The sequence below is a fragment of the Seriola aureovittata genome, chromosome 4 (assembly GCF_021018895.1).
Source record: "Seriola aureovittata isolate HTS-2021-v1 ecotype China chromosome 4, ASM2101889v1, whole genome shotgun sequence".
In the NCBI taxonomy this organism is placed as follows: domain Eukaryota; kingdom Metazoa; phylum Chordata; class Actinopteri; order Carangiformes; family Carangidae; genus Seriola; species Seriola aureovittata.
Window position 1 is genome coordinate 19,473,879 of NC_079367.1, and position 18,948 is coordinate 19,492,826.

General features: G+C 43.6%; 1 protein-coding gene across 1 annotated transcript; it reads left to right on the forward strand.

The window, feature by feature from the left end:
- Positions 1–104: 104 nt before the first annotated feature.
- LOC130167913 (mediator of RNA polymerase II transcription subunit 13-like) lies at positions 105–18,593 on the forward strand. The gene is made up of 30 exons (XM_056374448.1): positions 105–966; positions 1,727–1,961; positions 3,146–3,314; positions 5,797–5,942; positions 6,067–6,264; positions 6,765–6,959; positions 7,092–7,248; positions 7,342–7,449; positions 7,537–8,253; positions 8,365–8,581; positions 9,207–9,237; positions 9,364–9,485; positions 9,637–9,727; positions 9,823–10,019; positions 10,140–10,339; positions 10,521–11,410; positions 11,531–11,698; positions 11,825–12,048; positions 12,171–12,366; positions 12,469–12,850; positions 13,634–13,850; positions 14,773–14,964; positions 15,097–15,320; positions 15,434–15,576; positions 15,661–15,819; positions 15,916–16,092; positions 16,236–16,381; positions 16,910–17,074; positions 17,443–17,543; positions 17,662–18,593. Exons 1-30 carry the CDS (start codon positions 901–903, stop codon positions 17,792–17,794), a joined length of 6,366 nt encoding a protein of 2,121 aa, XP_056230423.1. The 5' UTR covers positions 105–900; the 3' UTR covers positions 17,795–18,593.
- Positions 18,594–18,948: the final 355 nt, after the last annotated feature.

Sequence of the window (18,948 nt, forward strand, 5' to 3'; positions counted from 1 at the left end):
ATGCACCGGAGCTTTCATCTTGTAAACTGTGAAGTCATGGAGCTACTTGAAGCCGGATGACGCCCCATTACCACAAATTGGCCAATAGGAGGTGAGAGGCAGAGTTGTCCTCCTGGCCGCCATTAAAGAATTCAATCCATGAACTGAAATAATGGATATCTGCAGGACCCATGGATCAGGCAGAGGAGAGTAGCCGATGAGTAGCCTCACTAACTTGGCATTTCGTCCGTTTTAAGAATAGTTTTACTATGACGGAGCACTGTGGTGGTTTTAGTGAAAAGGAGGGCGGTGTAGCTAATTGTTTTATGTAGCTAACAAGCTAGCGTTGGAGCTCTGGTATGTTAGCTTGTGTGCTAGCAGGCTAGGAGAGATCAGGGGGAGGGGAGAGTTCCTTTGCTTTGAAATTGTTTCAGATCAGCTAGCTGGCATTAGCATTAGCACACCAGGGACTAAGCTTTTGGGGTGAAGTTTTTAGTTTTCAAGCTCGTATTTCTATTGCGCATATAACTTTTCTAGTGTTGGATTTAACGTTAGTCTGTCCAGGTCATGTAAGCGTTGGCTGCTTGATGTTAAGGTAATGTAGCAGCAAGCTTGCGGCTAACCAGATCAGACAATACATTTCAAATAGGATTGATGAATCCAGTAGCTAGAAGCTTACAGTTGACGCTATCAGGCTGCCTGTCTAACGTTAGCTTAGCCACCAGGCTAGTGGTGGCTAGCGCCGGTTAGAAGTTGTCTGTTTGAGTAGCGGTAGCTAGGTGTAGCTAGCAAGTTGGTCAGCGCTTTAACGGGATAACTACAACTGAACATCGCTTCGCCGGCGAGGTAACTAAATCGGCTATTGCCCTCCGATGGTGATTGAGACAATGGACTTCAACGTTACAGCCACGCAGTGAAAGGATGAGTTCGTGCTTTGTACCAAACGGGGCCAGTTTGGAGGACTGCCACTCCAACCTCTTCTGCCTGGTGAGACTCTCTGCTCTCTGCGCTAGCTAGCGTTAGCTCTCACACTGAGAGGCCAGAAAGCCATTTTGGCTAATCAGGCAACAAGCTTTGTAACGTCAGTTGCAGATTGGCGTGAAGGCATCGGGCCTGCAACTTGCATGATCGTGATCTAGCTAACTTTCATAACAGACAGCACATACTGCAGAGTAGTTATGTTGAAGAGTTGCACATGAATATGTCATGATAGAGTGCTTACAGAGCATTGGTTACAAAAATATTCAACTAGCATTAACGTTAGTTACAAGATGGTAACAGGTCAGACCAACAGTCGAATTATTTAAAACCTGTTAACACATCTTATCTTTCCTTATTTTAAATGACACTGCAATATTAAAAGAGTCACGTAGTGGAACTTAAGTCACATGGTTGCTGTTTTAAGTTAGACTAACTAGTCTAATTTTTAGACTGACTTGCAGTGGTTAGTCATTAGTTCTTAATAACTGCGGAGTAAATTACTACACATCAGTTTTGTTTTCAAGTATGATTGTGGTGTCACGTACAAGGCCACATATTGCAAAACTTTCAAAGATGTCAGCAAGCCTCAGTTTTCAACTTTTTTCATTGGAAGTGTTTTTATGTATGACAGGAAAAGCAGTCATCATATGTTCAGTTGCTGTGGGTCTAAGAAAAGAAACACATTCATTGAGTTATGCAGTCAACAACAGATGATTGGCTTAATGCTGCATGTTCATTCTCACATTGTTTTTCTCCTTCTCTTTAGGCTGATTTGACTGGAATAAAATGGAGGCGTTTTGTGTGGCAAGGACCCACCTCTTCGCCCATCCTTTTCCCTGTGACTGAGGAGGACCCTATCTTATGTAGTTTCAGCCGATGCCTGGCGGCAGATGTGCTGAGTGTGTGGAGAAGGCACCACACCCCAGGTCGCAGAGAGCTCTGGCTTTTCTGGTGGGGGGATGACCCCAGTTTTGCAGAGCTTATCCATAATGAACTCTCAAGTAGGTGGTTGCGACATCTCCATGTTTTGTGCACACTGAAAATGATGATTTGTGATTCTCACAATATCAGAGTCGATTAACAGTAAATATATTATTCACTCACCAGGGTGAATAGCAACAATATTTGTACATCTACCCTAAATTATAAATAAATGTATTCTCAGATATCCTAAGTAGTTAGTCCGATGCACACCTCTAGATGTTAAAAAACAAAAATTCAAGAGTGTAATGTTGATAGTATGAGCAGATACTATTTTCAGCTGCTGTGCTGACAGAGAATTGCAGGCAAAAGTCGTCCATTTGTGCAAACTTTGTTCATGTTTAAACATGTTTGGTGTTTGAGGACGATGCCAGCCATTCTAAACTGCGGCAAAGAATTGTAATGCAGTTTTAATGATACAAAGTCTGATAATAAGTTATGATAGCCAGACTGATTTGTGGCTAACAGGTCTTTTTAAAGTCTCTAAAGCCATGTGGAATCTATTGGCTGTCAGCCACGGAGGCACAGGCGTGTATGGTAGCACTAAAACAAGCTATTGTGCATCAGAGTCACCTGACACAGTCTTGATTTTTGGATGACTGTTTCGTTCCACCTTGTTAATATTCATGTCTATGGGGGAAAAAAATTTGCCTCAGGGGCTGCCACACTGACCAGGTATTCTGTCTCCTGTCTCAAGGAGGGTCAAGTGTTACTTTAAGACAACACACAGAGACAGGGAGAGCAACATTTTCACAAATCTCACTTACACTGCAGAGAGAGCTGGAAGGTTTAATTTGGAGTTTAAAACTTACATTTAATCTTTATGAAGCTTGGCTCTTGAGAAAACATTGTTCATCAGGCTTTACCCGTAGAACAAATTCAGAACTTTTCACTATAATGTCTCACTTTGTATGAATTTCTGTCACTTAAGTCTCCAATGTTGCCACCTAAAGGGCTGAATTTTTTATTTTGGATTATTTTTTTCCATAATAATCTATAAGATGAATTTTGAAGTCAAATGTGTTTCTTTCTATTAAAATGGGTCATTACTGCCGCAGTTGTTTACAAACAAGAAATGTCTCCTTGTATGTGTCAAACCCATCTAGCACCCCACAGTTTACAGTAGACACAAGGCAGATTTCTTTATCAGGAATAAGGTTTGCTTGTTGAAAGTAAACGGTTTAATGTCTCTGCCTTGTTTCAGGTGAGGAGGATGGTGAATGGGAAAGTGGCCTATCCTACGAGTGTCGAACGCTCCTGTTCAAAGCCATCCACAACCTTTTGGAGCGCTGTCTCATGAACCGTGGCTTTGTTCGCATCGGCAAGTGGTTTGTTAAGCCGTACCAGAAGGAGGAGAAGACCATTAATAAAAGGTATGTCCCCGCTTCCTAATAGCAGAAGGAAAATGAAAATTATATGACCTGCCATAAATTCTTGAATTAAAGCCGACACTCAACTAATGGTCAGGTCGCAAGTTGTAGCTGGGGCACATTTTGTTCAGCGAGATTTACCTGTACCTCTACCTATTGTGTTGATGCAACAAAATAGTCATGTAATACTCAACTATCTGTTGCTCAGATTTTCCCTTTCTTGCGGAATTACTCTTCTCACTCACTAATTTAAATCTCGACTGATTCTTCATTTGTCAGTGTTAAGATGCTGTTAGTGAATCTTAACACTGTCTGCAGATTTTTTGCAATAAAAAGGAACAGGCTCTGCTGCCTAGATAGCATGAAAGGTTTTAATGTGAACATGCTGGCTTGCTGACATTATTTTAAGGCGCTCAGAAATCAGATCCAATCACAGAATCTATTCAAAAGCCAGAAAAGAGCACTGATCAGCTAAATAAGTGAGAGCAGTGTTACGGTGCTATCAACTTATGTAGGAACAGTGAGGGTCCCTGGCAACATACATGTAGTTCGGGACACTTTCTTTGTAACACAAAAGAAGCTGCACAGTTGCAGATGATAAATATGGCAGTAGAACAAGATGTCACGTATTGTACTTGTTGTGATGAAGGGCTGAACATTAGTCAGTATTTGATATTGGAGTGTTGGTCAAGATTTGCTGCATGTTGGGGTCAGCTGTTGCAGCTGGATTTATTGTGACATTGGCTGAGAGCTGTGTTTGAAGCATGCATGGAGCATTTTATGCTGACCCATCATACAGACCTTAATAAAGATATGTTAAGGACAGAGGAGGATGTGTGTAATACTACAGTGGGGAAAGCCTCATCAGATGTCCTCATTGTTATGAGAGTTGTGCTTTAAAGTTCCCATATCAGTTCCTGGCTTGTGACGGCATTTAATCATTAAAATTCCCATTTGGGATTCAAATGGAGAAGTGGAGCTGGATTGTTTCAACTATGTTGTTAAAGGCTGATTCTGGGAATAAGACATGATCTTCTTATAAGAAAAATAGTATGAACAAATAGACACACAGCTTTCACTAGACTGTTGACTGCAATATAGCATCTGCTGCCCTGATTTAACTCCTGCATTGTTTTTATACATGTGAACTACACTTAGGTCAGTTCTGAATAATAATTTAAAAAGCACTTACAACTAGATCCTAAATCGGATATAATTATAATGGGATGGAGTACAACAGGATTTCTAACTATCAGCCTGACACATTTTTCACCTGGTTTCACATGTGAAATGCATGAAGTAATAGCCATCCAGAATGCAGCATAATGTCAGTTCAGTCTTTTCCAAGGTACTAGAACAACACTTGAAGTGTGATGTTTAATGTCTACACCTCCACTTTTCCCAGCTGCAAAGTAAAACTGGTCTGTGTTGTTGTTATTGTAGAAATGCAAGCTTGAGGTGAACCAGCAGCAGCACATAAATATCTGTCTGGTTCAGAGTGGGGTTCTGCGCCACTCTATTTCCTTACCTCTTGTACATAAGGGTGCTGACATAGATTTAGCGCCCCCCCGTTGCTCTTGAATGAAGGGGCTGGGGAATCCTGGAGTTCCCTGACAAGCTAATTTGAGTCTCGCCTTTTTGGCTGCGTTGGTCCAAGCTGACTTGCATTTGATGCACAGCCCTTTGGCTCAGTTCCTTCTGGCAGCTTTGTCAATGGTTCCAGAGAGTTTTAACAGCTATATAAAAGAGTTGTTGCATAGAACAGGGGCAGATTTCTTGCTCAATGGTGTTTAGCGTCTGTTTTTACATAAAGATTGTCTACAAGTGTGTGTGTGTGTGTGTGTGTGTGTGTGTTGAGGCAGCACCTCTAACAGAAGAGTCTGGCAGTCTCGCTGTCGCCTGCCCTCTCTGGCTGGTAAACAGGGCAGTCTTTGGAAAATGCTGAGTGTGCACTGTGGTTTTACAGCAACCATGTCAACAAGCACTATTTTAGTGCATTTAGCAGCCTGGTCTTCCAGAAGTAGTTAGAAAATAAAGATGGATATTGTTGTAACATTTCAGTGCTATAATAATCCCCCATGTTTATTTTTGTCTTATATTTTTGACTGTGCACCATTTGATTGGTGGTATTAGCATGCCCTCATGTCTCTGTCTGTGGAAGCAACAGTTGTCACCTGAAAGCATGAAATGAATCAAAGTGCAGTTATGCAAAGAGTTGTATTTGTCACGTCATCTCCTCCCTTTTCAGGCCTCTCTTACCCTCGAGTCATTCCTTAACAATGAGTGATGGACAGTACACTGATAACCTCAATAGCCTGCAGGGGTTTACATTAGCTGTTGGGTGCTGACTGCCAAGTGAAGCTTGTGTCAAGTGTTTCTTCTTTTTTTTTTTTTTTTTTTTTTTTACTTAATGATGTGGTTATGCGTATGGACTAATCTCTCTAAACATTACAATCCCTCTTTTTATCTTTGACTCACCTTGCAGCGAGCACCTGTCTTGTGCATTCACCTTCTTCGTACACGGCGACAGCAACGTCTGCACGAGTGTGGAGATTGCTCAGCATCAGCCTCTTCAGCGGCTGAGCGAAGAGCATCTCAGCCTGGTCCAGCAGAGCTCCAGCCCCTTGCAAGGTAAGATCACAAGAGTTTTGCACAGTAGTGATGTTTTACATGGAATTGGTCTATGTCTTAATAAATTTTCTGTCAGGTATTTTAGAGGCACGCATAATTACTCTGACTGTTCTCTGCCCTCCAGTCATCCTGAGCCCGTATGGCTTAAACGGGACCCTCACTGGCCAGGCTTTTAAGATGTCAGACCACCCTACTCAGAAGCTTATTGAAGAGTGGAGGCAGTTTTATCCCATCAGCCCCACTCCCAAGGAGGTTCAGGAAGACAAGATGGAGGATACGGACTGGGAGGATGACTCCCTGGCAGCGGTTGAGGTCCTTGTCGGTAAGTTGTCATTTAACTTTATATTTTTTAATATTTAAGGTCTGGTTATTTTTCTTAGGTCTGTGTGAGGGAAAGCGTGGTAAAGTATTGAAAGATGGATTTGAAATAGTTTTTTTTTTTTTTATCAAGGGGTTTGTGACAATAACACATGTGATATAACCAGCCTTATCCATTTAATATAAATATTGATTGGAGGCGAAGGTTTTATTTTTAAAAAAAAAAAAATAAAAGCCTGTTTTCCTTTCTTTTGCCAAGAATTTTGAAAATGGTTGAGTGCTTTACAGTGGATTATAGAATAAAATACTATATACTTTTGCTACAGCAATAGTCTGTGATCTAAATAATCAAATAATTGTTTTGTGCAATTCAGGTGCACATATAACGATTAGATCCTGTCATTCTTTCTGGCTTTAGATATTAGGACTGTTTAGATTAAGATTGATTTCTGTGCAATTTATATGCTGTTTTTTAAATGAACAAATGTGTTTGTTTGATTCCAGCGGGAGTAAGGATGGTTTACCCTTCCTGCCTGGTGCTTCTTCCCCTGTCGGACCTCCCTGCTGTGGTCCCTCAGGGTTCAGCCAACACCTCAGGAAGCCTGTGTGGTGCTCAGCAGGGCCAGGCTGCTCACAGAGATCCTGCCATGTCCTCTGTCACGCTGACTCCTCCCACGTCACCGGAGGAGGCTCAGACTGGTAAGAATGCTGCACATTGACCATGATTAATAGAATCAGAATTAAACGCTTCCACATTTATCAGCCTTTATTTTTTCTTGAGATTGTGCATATTAACACTATTGCACTTTTCGTCTCACCTTGCCTCCATAGATTATCAGCCTGCCCAGCGGTGGCTCAAGTTGTCCTCTGCGTCCGATGGCTACTGCTCTAACAACACTCTTCATGGGGGTAAAATCCCTCGAAGGCTAGCCAGCCAGATGGTGGAGTGTGTGTGGCAGGAATATAACATAAACCGTACAGGGAACAAGTACGTTTCATCTTATCTCTTCCTCAAAATTAGCATTGCCAGTCAGAGAAGTGCTTCTATGGTTGACTGATAAAATCTGCTCTTTTTTATTAGGAGGAAGTTTACTACCTTGACAAATGGGGCCTGTGAGGAAGAGTCGGATAAAAATGGACTTTGGGATTTTGTGGAATCAACTCACAGGCCGCATTGTAATTGCTCAAGGTATGTTGAGTGGAATTTATTCACTAGTGGTTTACAATTGAAAGAAAGTATTTTGTAAGCATTATTTATTTTCTTGTTTTCATGTAGACATAAGAATCAGAAACAGCGATCCAGCAGCACCTCAGGACACCCACCTTCATTAGGCCAGCCTGCCCAGCCGGCGCCCAAACACAAACTGGGCGAGAAGCTGGAGAAGGGGGAGAAGCAGCAGAAAAGGCCGCAGACACCTTTTCACCACCGAAACTCTGTGAGCGAGGAGCAGTCCCTGGAGCCACAGACCCAGAGGCTTTGTCTAAGATCACAGGAGGAGGGCTCGTATCCCAGCCTGCACCACGTGGACACGGCACCCTCCAAAGCCCCTACGCTACACACACACGGCCCCTCTGCAGACCTCGTCGGATCCCCACCTCCCCCTCCTCTCAGCCCACATCCCTGCGATCACGTCGAAGGCGACATGACTCCAGGTGGCATGAAGAACTCGTCCACGCCTATCCACCAACCGTTCTACCCGCCGTCAGTGGAGCCATGTCTGCTTCCACAGAAAGGCTCATCTGAGGAGCCTCAGCTGGAGAACATGCCTATGCCTCTGCCCTTCCCCCCAGCCTACAACGAAACCTTGGAACCCACTGTCTTTGTAGGTTCAGCCATCAACCCCAACGAAGACTCCACACACAACCCCTGGAAGTATTTCAACCTGCCCAGGAAGAAGGCCTCCAACTTCCTGACACCCCAGCTACCTGTGGATAAAATACGAGATGATTCTGGGGGAGGCGGAGGAACAGACAGCGTAGTTTCTGTAACCGAGTGAGTATTTAATTAGTCATCCTCACACGCATTAAAACAAACGTAGGCGTTTATTTAGTCAGCGCTCTTGCATCCATCTGACCAGTCTCTACACAATTTCTTTCCTCACAGGTTGATGTCGGGCTCCACGCGGCCCCTGAAGGTGTCCCAGGAGCTGGTCAAGACTTACGCCCAGCGGAGAAACAGCCATCTCGTCTCCGCCACAGGAGACGGAGAGCACAGTGAGGAGCCAGACCCTTATGCCTTCTTGGAGGGAGATGAGGAGTTCAGCTTCACTGAGAAGAAGGACAAGCCTGGAGCAGAGAGAGAAGGCAACAAGAAACACAAGGTGTGTTCCTGACCAGGGTTAAGTGTGTGGTATATGACAAGAATTTTCGTTTAAATCTGCTTTCTTTTCAGGGTAAAGTAGCAGTGGGAACCTGGGATAGTCGATGTTTGAGCTTGTATATAAACAGCTATATATTCCAGAGAAGTAATAATTTTCAAATAGGAGAAAAAATTTTAAGTCCTACTCCTGTCACTCCCTCGTCAGACATTTACTGATGTTAAATTATAATTTTGCCAGTTTCAGGCCGTTCATTTTAAGCATTTTATGCCTGAGAGATATGACACCAAAATTCCAAATTAGGATGTTACACAAACTTGACTGACAAGTTTCATGACACTGGATACAGGGATAGACCTGTAGCAGCAAACACACATATCATGGTAATCATCACCCTGCAGAGTAAATGTGTTGAATTTACATCCAGCACAGCTGCATCTTTGTGCATGATGAAACAAAACAATGGCCCACTCATAAAAGTCCCCATATTGCTACAGGTGGTAGAAAGAAATTTAACATGGTATTATTATCAGTGTGTATATATATATCTACTCATCTACTCTGTGTAAAATTAAATAATTCTTTGATCTCTTTTTTTTTTTTTTTTTTTTCTTTTTTTTTGACCCAGGTGGATGAAGGAACTGGAACTTCAGCAGACGGTGAGAATGCCATCCCTTTGTCTGTTTGGCCTCTAGTTTTTGACATTTGATTGAATTAAATATTTGGAGTTTGGCATCCCATTCAAAGCCCCCTCTCCTCCTATTTGTGTTTTTTTTTCCGTGCAGATGGTCAGGGTGCTTCAGGCAGCAAACCCTCCGCCTCGACCAGCCTCATCCATGAGAACGACTTAGCTGTGTCCTACAGCGACCTGGATAAAATCTTCAATTCAGATGAAGATGAGCTGGCGGTAAGTGCATCTGTGTGCCCAAAAGTTGTACGTCTTACACTTAAGTTTTCCAATAGTCAGGAACTACTGCTGATGTGGGCCTGTGAAGCCTGTTGAGACAGTAAAATGCAAGATGTATTGTAATGTATTTGTTTCCTCCCTGTCTGCACAGCCTGGATCCAAAAGAGCTGGAGCAGGAGCAGAGGACAAGTTTGGCTGTAAAGAAGCCAAACCGGCCACGTTGGACCCCCTGTCTTGCATAAGTAAGGAGAGGGAGAATTGGTTAATCATCAGTCGTACATGGTAACTTTTATGCACATGTTGTTTTAAGAGAAGTAACAATGTCTTATTTGTCTAGGCTCAGCAGACCTGCACCAGATGTTTCCGACCCCGCCCTCCCTGGAGCAGCAGGGGTACTCTCCCATGAATTCCGGGAGCAAGGATAGCCTGGAAGCAGGGGCGGGCCTCACCCTGTTGGACGGCAGCCAGATCAACAGTCACTTCAAGATGGAGGTGGAGGAGGGATTCTGCAGCCCAAAGCCATCTGAAATAAAGGTACGACACATCACACACCCACCAAGTGTGGGGGCAAGTGGAAAATCACACGATCACATCAAATGTTTTTGCAAATGTATTTGCATTCAATTATTAAGTGACTGGTGTCTCTGTTTTCAGGACTTCTCCTTTGTGTACAAGCCGGAGACGTGTCAGTCGTTCATCGGCTGTTCCATGTACGCCCCTCTGAAGACACTACCCAGCCAGTGTCTGTTGCCTATCAAACTGCCAGAAGACTGTGTGTACACGCGCAGCTGGACTCTGGGCAAAATGGAACTGATACCCCCAGTGTCAAATGTCAATCTCCTCACCAAAGACAGGTAAAGCTCTGACCCACTGGTAATGCTAAATAGGTTTTATGGTATCCACTGAAAATTGTGTGATAAAATGACCAAAAAAAAATAAAAAATCAATAAGAAATTAAAGTGTAGAGATGGCATGGAAGTAGAAAATATGTGGAACCTTTAGAATCTGAAATCACTGTTGATCTCTCTGTAACAGTAACGTGCCCAGTGTGGAGCCAGACTACAGCCAGACCTACACCCCTCAGACCCACACCCCTTTCATGTCCAGCAGTGCACCACCCAGTAACAGCGGCACAGGCATCCTGCCCTCTCCAGCCACGCCACGCTTCTCTGTGCCCACCCCTCGCACACCACGCACTCCACGGACTCCCCGCGGCCCAGCCAGCGTCCAGGGCTCGCTCAAGTATGACAACTCTGACCTTTACTCCCCGGCCTCCACGCCCTCCACCTGCCGACCCCTCAGCTCCGTGGAGCCGGCCACAGTACCCTCCATCCCCGAGGCTCACAGCCTCTACGTCACCCTCATCCTCTCCGAATCGGTCATGAACCTCTACAAGGACTGCAACTTCGACAGTTGCTGCGTTTGCGTCTGCAACATGAACATCCGAGGGGCAGATGTAGGAGTGTACCTGAAGGACAACGGCGAGGCCCAGTACCCCTGCACTTGTGGCTTCAGTGCTGTCACCAATCGACGCTTTGGCCAATCAGCCGGGCTCTTTCTGGAGGATGAACTGGATGTGGTGGGACGGGGCTCAGATTCGAGTCGGGACACAGAGCGGTGTTTTGAAGAGCTTCGAGCTTCCACAACTCACAAAGCTGGCAGCCTGAAGGAGAAGCCTCCAGATGAGCTAATCCTGCTGCTGCAGGATCAATGCACCAACCCATTTGCCCCAATGGCAGGTGTGGAGTACCCCAAGCCGGGCTCAGCCCCCAGTTCATTTCTGAGGGTTGAAGAGAGAGACTGTTATAATGACTGCTACATGGCGCTGGAGCATGGCAGGCAGTTCATGGACAATATGTCAGGAGGCAAAGTAGATGAAACACTAGTGAAAAGCACCTGTCTTCATCAGTGGCCAAAATGCAAATGTATGTATTCACATATTACTACGTCTTAGTACATACAAGCTTATTTTTCCTTTATTCATTCGTAACCTCAAACAAAGTAAAGTTAAGACTTCTTCTTTCTCTTTGTTTTTCCTTTTGTAGCAGCAGACATGAGCAAACTGTTCTCTCAGGACGTCCTGCGGGTGTTATTGTCCCTCCAGCCTGTGCTGCAGGACACCATTCAGAAGAAGAGGAGTGTTCGCTCCTGGGGTGTTCAGGGACCGCTCACCTGGCAACAGTTCCACAAGATGGCTGGGAGGGGATCATATGGTGCGTGGAAAGCGTTTGTGCCTTAGTCTGATGTCTAAGTGACTAGAGATTGGTTTTGGAATATTGTGGTGTTGATCAATTTGTTGTGGAAGACAAAGCTGAGCTTTTTTCCTCTTTTCACCACAGGCACAGACGAGTCTCCTGAGCCTCTGCCCATCCCGACCTTTTTGGTTGGTTATGAGTATGACTTTGTGGTGCTGTCTCCTTTTGGCTTGCCCTACTGGGAGAAGCTTCTCCTGGATCCTTTTGGCTCCCAGAGAGATGTGGGATATATCGTCATATGCCCGGAAAATGAGGCTCTGCTCCGCGGAGCGAAGACCTTCTTCAAAGATCTCAGTGCTATGTATGAGGTATGCACCTGGCAGTTTATAAAACTCATCCTTCTTGTCCTGACATGTCCACAATAACAGTTTCACTCTCTCAGAAATGATTCACACTTTCTATTTTGCTCTCACTCCCTTTTACTCTACAGGCATGTCAGCTAGGGCAGCACAGGCCCATCTGTAAGAGTCATCAAGAGGGCATTTTGAAGGTCGGTCCCACAGAAGGCAGGAGCATGACGGAGCAGCCCCTTAGTGACTGGTTCCTTAAGATGGCTGCCAGAGATGGAAACAATGAAGCCTTTAATAAGCTCAAACTCTTTGCTCAAGTGTGTCGCTATGATCTAGGTATGGTGTTTGTCCATGGCTGAACCTGAAATTAGTAAGGTCTCATGGTTCGTAAAAAAATGATGATTGATCATTTTGTTTTCACTCTGTGACCTCTTGCAGCTCCATACCTGTCAGAGCAGTCTTTGGATAGCTCTCTATTGTCCCAGCGCAGCCCTACGGTGACCTCTTCCTCCTCCTCCCAGACCTCCAGCTCTTCCAGCACCTCCTCAGGACCCCAGAGCACCAACACTACCAGCTCCAGCACCAGCTCTGCCCAGCCTGCCCAGGTCAACAGCACCCCTCCCTCTTCCTCCTCAGGCTCCCAGACTATCGGGGGAATGGCCTCGGCCAAGCCAAGCTCCTACTCGCCATTTGGGACAGCCGGCTTGCAAGGCAACACATCTCAGAATGGACCCCAGTCAAACTCACAGGGTGCAGGGGGGCTGGCTGAAAATGGACCTTCAGCCAACCCGCCTCAAGTGCCCACTGAGACGCCAGAGAGGTAGGTTACCACTGCTTTTATTTCTACTGATGGGATGTTGATCTGTTTTGGGTTTTTTTTGTTTGTTTTTTTTTTTTGAAAAGCATGCAACAAAGTCATCGCTCCCTGCACCATGAGAGAGATTTAGTTTCAGGAAACATTTAATACCTCAGTAAATTAACCCTTAACTGTGTGCTTGTGCATGTGCACTGATGAGGACATGCACAAATTCCATTTAGCTATTCCAAAGATCTATATCTAAGACCTATAGCTGATTATTTTGAAAAACAAAATGAGAGAGGAGACAATGATGGGTCCCCACCCAGATACTGATGATGATTGTGCTGGTCTGTAGTGAGAGACCAACTGAGCCAGTGAAGAAGAAAGAGTATGCCTTTCAACTACAATGGCTACAATCTGGAGCCCTGGTAAAGTAAAAGGGCTGCAGCTAAAAATTCTTTTCATTAACAATTTATCTGCTTACTTAATAGTTAATGTCTATTAAATGTCAAAACAGTCCGAAACCCAAAGATACTGAATTTACTGTAACAAACGACAAGGAAAAGAAGCTCATCATAAAATTCTTCAAAAACTTTAAACTTTAAAAATACATTTGTCAGCACCACCTGTTGCTACTTTGATGCCCATCATATTGTTTGGATATGTTGTTTCTGTTCTAGTGGCAACCGGCTCAATGGTTGATATTAAAGTTTGCATACTGTCTGTGTGTACAATAATATTTGAACAGCTTCAGTTAAGATAATTTATTGACCTGTTGAGTAATTATCTGACTTTTCGTGACAGCACAATGGAGAGAGATAAAGTAGGAAAGCCAACAGATGGAGAGTCCCACGCTGTGTCTTACCCGCCCGCCATCGTGGTGTATATCGTCGACCCCTTCAGCTACGAAGATGCAGACAGAGAGGTCCACTCCAGCACCTACACACTGGGCCTGCTGCGCTGCTACATGGAGATGCTCCAATTCCTGCCTTCTCGCATCAGAAACGCTGTCTCAGTGCAGGTACAGCTTGAGGAAACAGAGATTTGACAGGTTGAGAATGAATATTTGGGGAAGTGGATTTAAAAGAAATACTCCAATAGAAGTGGATGACTTGGAATCTATAACAGTGTTATCAGATGGACAAGTTAGTTCTCACAGTCAAAAATAAATCTGCTAGTGAGCTGTGATTGATGTCATCTTTAGTTTTAACTAATCACCTCCTTTTGGCAGTTTAGTTCGAATAGAACAGCTTACCAGCAGACACAAACGGAGATGAGAAAGGAGCAAGGGGACTCATTAGCAGACACTAATAGAGGTGGTAACTGCCACACCTGTGATATAGTGACACAAGATTGCATCAATATGCCAGAGGGAATTTTGAAACACAATAGGTTTGAATGTGCTAATGATTTCAGTTCAAGTCTTTAGTACAGCCGTGGCTGAGTTAATCTCCATCCTTTCTGTCATGTTCCCTTCACATTACTCATTTCAGACCATAGCAACAGCTAAAAAAATGTACTAAAATTAAACATAAATGGAGTGCATGCATTAATACACACAAATCACTATATATATTTATATATATATATATATATATATATATTATATATATATATATAAATATATAAATATATATATATATATATATATATATATATATATATATATATATATATATTTATATATATATATATATATATATATATTCTGAATTTAACAGAGAACCTTTTCCACTACCCTCTTGTCTATAAATGTTATCTAGTCACTTTGCAAGTGAGTAAGATACTATCAACAGTTCAAAAGTAAACCAACCACTATTAGTGAAAACTAAAATACATACATACATCTGTGGCAAACTCAAAAGTTGCTGTGCAGATAACACACGGTTGTGATAATGCATTTGATGAGCTTAAAGTCCCACTGTTATTTTTTTCCTTCTCAGATTGTTCCCTGCCAGTATCTGCTGCAGCCAGTGCACAGCGGGGAGCGCCACCTCTATGGCCAGCACCTCAAGTCGCTGGCCTTCTCTGTGTTCACTCAGTGTCGTCGGCCTCTGCCCAACTCCACCAACTTCAAGGCTCTGACCGGCTTCGGCCCTGGTCTTGCCATTGACATGGCACTCAAGAACCCAGAGGTAACTGTCATTCTGGTATCTGAAACTACTCTGATGGCTGGTGGAGGTTTGCCGGCCAGCACAGAGTTTGACACCGTGTTATGTCCTCTTAAGTTTTCTCTTTTAAACTAACAAGTTTTTTCCTTTGTGCAGAGGCCCGAGTGTCTGCGTCTGTATACGCCGCCCTTCATTTTGGCTCCCGTGAAAGACAAGCAGACGGAGCTCGGGGAGACCTTCGGTGAAGCATCCCAGAAATACAACATCCTGTTTGTCGGCTACTGTCTGTCCCATGACCAGCGCTGGCTGCTGGCCTCCTGCACCGACCAACACGGAGAACTACTGGAGACCTGCATCATTAGTATTGATGTACCCAACAGGTACGTTCACTCAGGCACAGGAGGAAAAAAAAAAGTGCATCAGTCCCGCAGTATCGCTAGTTAAGTTACTGTTAAATTTGTGTGTGTTAAAACTACATGTGTTGTTTTGGCAGGGCTCGCAGGAAAAAGGGCTCAGCCAGACGACTGGGTTTGCAGAAGCTGTGGGAGTGGTGTCTCGGCCTGGTGCAGGTGACATCGCTGCCATGGAGAGTGGTCATTGGACGGCTTGGTAGGATGGGCCACGGCGAGCTGAGAGGTACACACAGACTCCTGCGGTGTTTTTAGTGTGCAGTTAACTAAATTACATGAACATACACTAATGTGCTCTTATCTGTTTCAGACTGGAGTATTCTGCTGAGCAGGAGGAACTTACAGTCCCTCAGTAAGCGTCTGAAGGAGACATGTAGGATGTGTGGCATCTCTGCGGCTGACACTCCCAGCATCCTGAGCGCCTGTCTGGTTGCCATGGAGCCACAGGGTTCTTTTGTCATCATGCCAGGTAAAATAAAATGGTGTTAAGGTTGTTAAACCTTTGTAACAGAGGCCAGTTAAGTTTGTAAGTTACGATTGTCTCCTCTCCATCTCGTCTATGCAGATTCTGTCTCAACAGGTTCAGTGTTTGGTCGCAGCACCACACTGAACATGCAGACATCGCAGCTGAGCACTCCTCAGGACACATCCTGCACACACATCCTGGTGTTCCCCACCTCAGCCATGGTGCAGGTCAACACTAACACTTCAGAGCCCATGGACTTCAACTCCATAAATCCTGGTACGTGTTGTAGCTGACAATGCCTCAGAAGAAAAACATCACTCCAATATCTTCATGTGTAATATCAGTCATGAAAGCTGCATGCTGCTTAAGTTGATCCACCGTCAAACCCTGAGCTCTCTGCATGTTTTCTGTTTCTGCAGATGGATCTGATGGAATGGGCATCTTTGACCTGTTTGACAACGACATGGTGGACCCAGACCTCATCAACATCCTGCCCAACTCCCCCACAACCTCCCCTGTTCACTCTCCTAGCTCCCACTACCACCAGGGGGGAGATGGAAGCAAGGTCAGTCACTTTTTTTTGATAGCTACAATGAAGAACAGAGACACGGCTTCACCACAGTTTTACTCATGAATTGACCCAGCTGTGGAATTTTAATTTCTTGTTTTTACCCTCAAATTGGATAAAAAGTACAATTTTAAACTTGGTGTCACATAATTGTCATATTGTTTTTATTCTTCCATGATCTGAGACAAAGCAACATCAGAAATTTGATGTGACAAAGTGCGCCTAAAGTGGAGCAGACTGTAACAAAACTGAATCACATTTTGCTTATAATTGAAGCATGAAGTAAGATACAACAGATTGGAAATTATCTATTTGAATAAAGACCCTCTTAAACGTGTGCTGAAATAGGAAAAATGAATTATATGCTCACCCTGAACTCTCTGCATTGTATCCTAGCAGAACTCAAGTCAGTTCATTCTTAAACAGGATATGAATAACACAAAATACACAATTTAAATTCAAAACCTGAGTAGTAGAAAATAAGTTCTTACCCTGTTGTTTAATTTTATCGATGTTGTCTTGCAGGGCCAGAGTGCAGATCGTATGGAGTCCCACGAGGAGGCTCTGAACATCCTGCAGCAGCCGATGGCTCTGGGCTACTTTGTCTCCACAGCGAAGGCTGGACCACTGCCGGACTGGTTCTGGTCGGCCTGCCCTCAAGCCCAGAACCAGTGCCCTCTCTTCCTCAAGGTAGATTTACACTAGACTACTTTTTTTTTTTTTTTTTAAACAGTTTGTTGAATTGCCAAAACAATTTTTCTGCTGTGTGGAAAAACTGTTAGTCACATTCAAGTAGAGCTACAACTAACACTTATTTTCAGAATATACTGAATAATACCAATTACACTTTCCTAAAACCAAATGTGAGATCTTAACATGTCTTATTTTGTCTGACCAACAGTCAACACCCAAATATATACTTATAAATATATATTTATATTTTGCACTGGTGATAAAAGGGTAACTGATAATTATTTAAATGCTCTCTGTATCTCTAAAAAGACCAGAGGTGAAGTTACAAATCAGTCTAAAGACTGTCTCCATCTTTGTTTTCCCAGGCCTCTCTGCACCTGCATGTGTCTTCTGTCCAATCAGACGAGCTTCTGCACAGTAAACACTCCCACCCGCTGGACTCTAACCACACCTCTGATGTGCTCAGGTACGTTGCTCACATCACAAAAGTCTGTACGCCGTGAAAACTGCATGTTAAAATAATGAGAGAGACCTGTGTTACACTGTTTGTATTAACACTCCTCTGTCTGCCTTCCACGTGACAGATTTGTTCTAGAGCAATACAACGCCCTCTCCTGGCTGACGTGTGACCCTGCGACCCAGGACCGGCGCTCCTGTCTGCCTGTTCACTTTGTGGTGCTCACCCAGATGTACAACTTTATCATGAACATGCTCTGAACTCTAACGGGATCAAACTGCTGGGATCTGATCGGATGGGTCGCTCGGTCGAATCGTGGATCCGCGACACTCAAAAGGACCTCACACTCCATCAGGGCAAATGTGGAGGAAGCATCCCTCCTCCTCCTCCCTGATGTATCTTACACAACACTGACTGACTGGAAGTTTCCAATCAACCAATCAATCAATCAGATGCCAAGAATCCATTTTAGCATTTTGGAAGATCAAGGGACGTTTCATAAAGGAGAATAAATTGTCTTTTTAATGACTGTAGATTGCAATCTATGAAATTTTATCTTAATGAAATGCCTGCATATATTATTTATTGTAAGTTTTTAAATGTGGAATTTTTAATGCTTAATATCTTTTATATATTACAAATCCTAGAGGGTGTGTACATCTCACTGTAAAGGAATTGGTTTAAAGAGTGTAATTTTCTCAATTACAACACGGAAAAACCTGTTCAAGTGAATTTGCTGTAGATTGCTTTTAGAATATTATTTTTTCAAAGGGTACAGACCTTTTTATTGCCATGCTGTAAAAATGAAGTAAAAGCTGGCCTGGGCATTTGCGTCCCACCCAATGAGTGGATGAGACTTACCTCTCTGTCTGCTTTGGCTCCAGAGTCTCTCGCACAGTAACTCAATGAGCTCTGAAGAGGAATTAAAAGGTACATTGTCAGATTATATATTTTATATAACAGATTTAGGTAATTGTGTGTGTGAATATGTGTACATATAATTGTGTGCCGCTACTGATGGTGCAGCTTCTGTTTTAGGAATAAAGTGCGTCTACCTTATCATCTTTGTTCTTGCCTTTCTTAAAAGTTTTTTTTTTTTTCTTTGGGTAGATACATATTTCTCAGGTGTTGCTTGTCCATAAACGCTTTTTAGAAACAAAACAGGAAAGGATGAGATATCAGTTTTATGGCCCATTCTCCGAGAACACGTCTTCCTACACCTCCCATAATGCAACTTGGTAGCATGGTCAAAGGGAATGGTTTCATGTGGAAAATTTAGACAAAATAAGTGCATGTAAAGTTCAGATTGAGTAAACCAGTGTGAAACATACAGTTAAGTACTTGTGTCCCAGCTCCATCCTACGTACTAATTGTACACAGTATGCAATGTAATATGTACTACTGTTGTTAGTGT

Coding starts and splice junctions, on each gene's coding strand:
- LOC130167913 (XM_056374448.1), top strand. CDS start 901: ATGAGTTCGTGCTTTGTACCAAACGGGGCCAGTTTGGAGGACTGCCAC. Junction 5,943..6,066: donor GAGCTCCAGCCCCTTGCAAG/GTAAGATCACAA, acceptor TCTGCCCTCCAG/TCATCCTGAGCCCGTATGGC. Junction 9,728..9,822: donor GGACCCCCTGTCTTGCATAA/GTAAGGAGAGGG, acceptor TTATTTGTCTAG/GCTCAGCAGACCTGCACCAG.